This window comes from Asparagus officinalis, chromosome 4, assembly GCF_001876935.1.
Source record: "Asparagus officinalis chromosome 4, Aspof.V1, whole genome shotgun sequence".
Lineage (NCBI taxonomy): Eukaryota > Viridiplantae > Streptophyta > Magnoliopsida > Asparagales > Asparagaceae > Asparagus > Asparagus officinalis.
Window position 1 is genome coordinate 18,700,477 of NC_033797.1, and position 4,142 is coordinate 18,704,618.

General features: G+C 43.9%; 2 protein-coding genes across 2 annotated transcripts in view; one reads left to right on the forward strand and one right to left on the reverse strand.

The window, feature by feature from the left end:
• The window catches only part of LOC109836816, an 8,223-nt gene extending 7,372 nt beyond the window's left edge, over positions 1-851 (forward strand). The window contains exon 3 of the mRNA XM_020404830.1: positions 4-851. Coding sequence (XP_020260419.1) covers positions 4-782 — 779 coding nt within the window. The 3' untranslated portion in view covers positions 783-851. The remainder of the gene's footprint in view (positions 1-3) is intronic.
• LOC109836815 (UDP-glycosyltransferase 91C1-like) lies at positions 942-3,049 on the reverse strand. The gene has a single exon (XM_020404829.1). The coding sequence runs from the start codon at positions 2,908-2,910 to the stop codon at positions 1,507-1,509; it is 1,404 nt and encodes a 467-aa protein (XP_020260418.1). The 5' UTR covers positions 2,911-3,049; the 3' UTR covers positions 942-1,506.

Here is a 4,142-nt window from a genome sequence, read left to right on the forward strand (position 1 = left end):
CAGGAATATACATAGGTGACAACAAAGTTGTACATTTCACCAGAGGCCAAGGCCAAGAAGTCGGTACAGGCACCGTACTGGATCTTCTCCTCGTGAGCTCTGCCCCAAAACGCAGCGAAATCCCTTGCCCCAACTGCAACTCCCAACTTTCCGATTCCCATGGCGTTGTCTCCTCTTGTCTCGACTGCTTCCTTGCTGGTGGAGTCCTGTACCGCTTCGAGTACTCAGTCAGCCCAGCTCTCTTTCTCGCAAAAGCCCGAGGTGGCACATGCACTCTAGCAGTCTCAGATCCGGACGAAACCGTAATTAAACGCGCTAACCATGTGCTCAGCAGTGGCTTCAGATGCTACAATGTTTTCAAGAACAACTGCGAGGATTTTGCTATTTATTGCAAGACCGGTCTTCTTGTGGCCGAGCGAGGAGTTGTTGGGCAGAGCGGGCAGACTGTATCGATTATTGGTGGGCCCCTCGCAGCGGTTCTTTCGACGCCGCTTCGGCTCCTGACGACAAATGTGTATGGAATGGCGGTGACGGCTGTTGGGGTTTACTGTGCGAGTCGATATGTCGCTGATATTGGGAACAGGAGGGATGTGGTGAAGGTGGAGGTTGAGGATCTGAAGCATCTGCATTGCCTGCAGGCACGTAGGTATTTTGCTTGTACCTTTTTGAAGTATGTACGAGATCTATTATCTTGCATTGAATTTGTCCTGTTGATGTCCTCCACATATCTAAGTGACCATATCTGTTACATGGATGCTATTCTGGTGAGATTTGACCTTTGACCTTTTTGAATGATTTTGCTCTGTGATATGTTGGTCTAGGTTAGCAAATGTGATATATCTTGTTTATATGATATCTGGAATGTTGGTACAGGAATTCGTTTTAGTTCTTCCAGTATATTTTCTTGAAGTTCTATCAGGATGCCAGCTAACAATCTAACCATTTAAGCTAATGGACGGTGCTCGGAGAGTAAAACTATAGGAAGATTTTTGATGGCTTGAGATAATTGGAATTGAATCGTTAATCAATAGAAGCGTCAATTGTTATATAGAGCCATTTATCACCACATGCAGGTGGTTCCTTGAGAAAATATTCGGAGAGAACCTGTATAATACCTCCATGACAAAACGAGGATAACTTTTAGGGTTTTTCTTGGCTTTTTTAAAGAACGAGCACTTTTGAGAAGAAATTTGTCTGCAGTGCAGGGTGGCCCTTATTTGGAACCATGCGTTTGGTGGAACTAAAAATTGCAGTATGCGTGTACGTACACATACAGACACAGACGCGTTCACTTGTGTATTTAGTGTCTATGCACACACATGTATACATGGATACATACTGAACGCGTACCACTGATATCTATATAAAATAAGATTGCTAGTTTTGATTTCCGTTTATTCTTAGTTAGTTGCTTCTGCATTTTGATTACATTCTCTTCTTGTACGGTATTTGGATGGAAATTTGCATTTTGCAAGTGGTCTCAGAGGCTCAGAGCATATAAATGGATTACACCGTTGTCGACAAAACTTTCTTCTGTTTGTGACTCAGTAGGTACTTGATGAAATCATCTAGACGCTTATCTTGCATCTCCATATCGCCAAATGTGTCTCTATACTCTCTCACCTTGGCTCTAAGAGTCTCCCCTTTCTCTTCTACCATGACCAACCTCAAACTTTCAGCAATCCCCTCTCCTGTGAAAGACCCATCCTCCACATTTCTCGGCACTTCCGCAGCAACTCCCCTCTCCACTAGATTCCTAGCATTAAGCCCCTGATCGAACATCAATGGCAGAACCACCATTTTCAGCCCGAACGAAATCCCTTCGACTATAGAACTCCATCCTCCATGTGTCAAGAACCCTCCAATTGACCGATGAGCTAGGATACGAATCTGAGGTACCCAATCAAAGCACACAAAACCTCGGCACTTTGTTCGCTCTTCAAACCCCTCTGGCGCTTTTCCTGCCCTGAATGCCCATAAGAATGGCAATTGGGTGAGTTCTAGTCCTATGGCTATTTGCTCAACTTGTGCACTTGTTAGCTTAGCCTCGCTCCCAAATGCAACATACACAACTGATCCTGCTTCTTGTTGATCCAACCACCTAAAAGTACTCTCCCATTCTTTCTCGTTGCTGTCTTCTTGAATTATAGGAGGAAGCATTCCAACAGGAACAATGTCCTTGTGGAATAGCTCTCCTATGAGTTCCAACCATTCTGGTTCAAACTCGATACAGCTTCTGATGGCCAAGAAATCGCACCCTTCTATCGTCAATGCAAACCGATACAGCTCGTTCACGCCTGATGCGTCTTGCTTGATGGCTGGCTCCACCTCTTGTCGAGCCTCGTACTCCTTGTAGGCGATGATGGAAGGGAACGGGACCCACTTGGGCGCCACAGTGTACTCATGCACCGTCGTCCTCTGATCTTCTTTTCCAAGCAGAACCTGGGGTGGCCCCACAAAGCCTAGGGTCGCCGCGTTGAAGGTGCTGAAATAGGCGCACGGCACGCCACATTCAGCAGACACGCTGGGGATCCAATACGCAGCATAATCATATATAATCCAGTCTACAGGAGGATTTGAGTTTTCTTGTAGGAAGTTTAGAACGTTTTGTCGCAAACCGTCGAACGCTTTCTTGAGGTATGGGCGAAGGTCGTCGTATGGGAGGTCAATGGTGACTTCAACACCGGCGGGTAGGTTCTCGGTCGGAGGTAGAGGGAATTGTACCAGGTTTATGAGCGGGGATATGTGTTGGGGGATTTTGGGGAGTCTTTGGATGTTTTTAGGAGTAGAGAGGAAAGAGATCCTGTGACCCTTTTGAGCTATGCGTTTGGAGAGCTCCAAGAATGTTTGGAGGTGGCCTAAGGCCAGCCATGGGAGCATGACTATATGAAGCCTTCCGTTGTTATCCATGGATCTTTTGAGGATTGGAGACTGTGAAGGAATTGATATTAAGAGAGAGGCATATGATTGAATTTATAAGTCGATGCATCTAATTGCTAAGGTCATGGATGATGCATGTTATCTCATTGGGCGGGAAGCAGACAAACAATATCTGAAGTTTAATATAGTTTTTTTTAATGAAATTATTGGTCTCTGACTTGGTCCGGGCATATGCTTGTTTTGACTTCGATGTGTGATTTCTCTTTTATTTATTTATTTTATTATTATTATTATTTATTTATTTATTTATTTATTTATTTTATGTTGATTAGCTGGTACTCCTTCATATGCTGAAGTATGTATATCTCCTAATTTTGGCAGTACGTGAGAGCCTTAGAATGTTCCCAACAGAATTTTGTCATAGGGCATTAATGGTGTTAAGAACCTATTTTGACTATTTTGACATACATTACAAATTAGCGAAAACCTTTTGTTAAATTAAAGATGAATTCGGATGGGCTAAATTACTAAATTGGAATCTTATTTCAATATCATTTACCAATATGGTATTTTAATTAGCTTTTGTCGTATTTTAAGTATTTATACACAAACACTACAGTTATTGGTTCTAAAACTATATAAAGTCTTTTTAAGCTACAGTAAAATTATTTAATATATATAAAATAATACAATTAATCTACCATAAAAGCAGGAGTGTTTAGCAACCGTGGTGTTTTTGCTGTTTCTGTTTTTTTTTAATAAAAATAAAGAAACGCGTTTGGCAATCGGGGTGTTTTTTTGATTTGTCCATTTATAAAATCTAAAAATTAAACACTTTTCTCAAAAGACCAAAAAGTTATTTTGAATTTCCGTTTTTCATTCTAAGCGGCGCAGCCCGCTCCGCCCGTCGCTATGGCCCGCCGGCCACCGCCCACCCGCGTCGTGCCGTCGCCTCCCATCGCCCGCCTGCTTGGCGCCCGTCGCCCCCACCGCCCCCGCTTGTTGCTCCCCGGCCCGCCGTCGGCCGCCTGTCAGCAGGCGCCAGCACCTCCACCGTCCGCCACCACACCGCCATCGTTCGCCGCTCGGTTCGCGCCGAGCCGGCGCGTTCACCCGCCACCTGACCGCCTCCGCCGCCGTCCGCACCCGTCCATCGCTATATAAATGGTCAAATTAATTTGACGAAAATGGTGTTTTTAAAACATATTTAAAAAAGAAACACCATGATATGATGTTTTTTACAAAAACACAAAAAAAACACA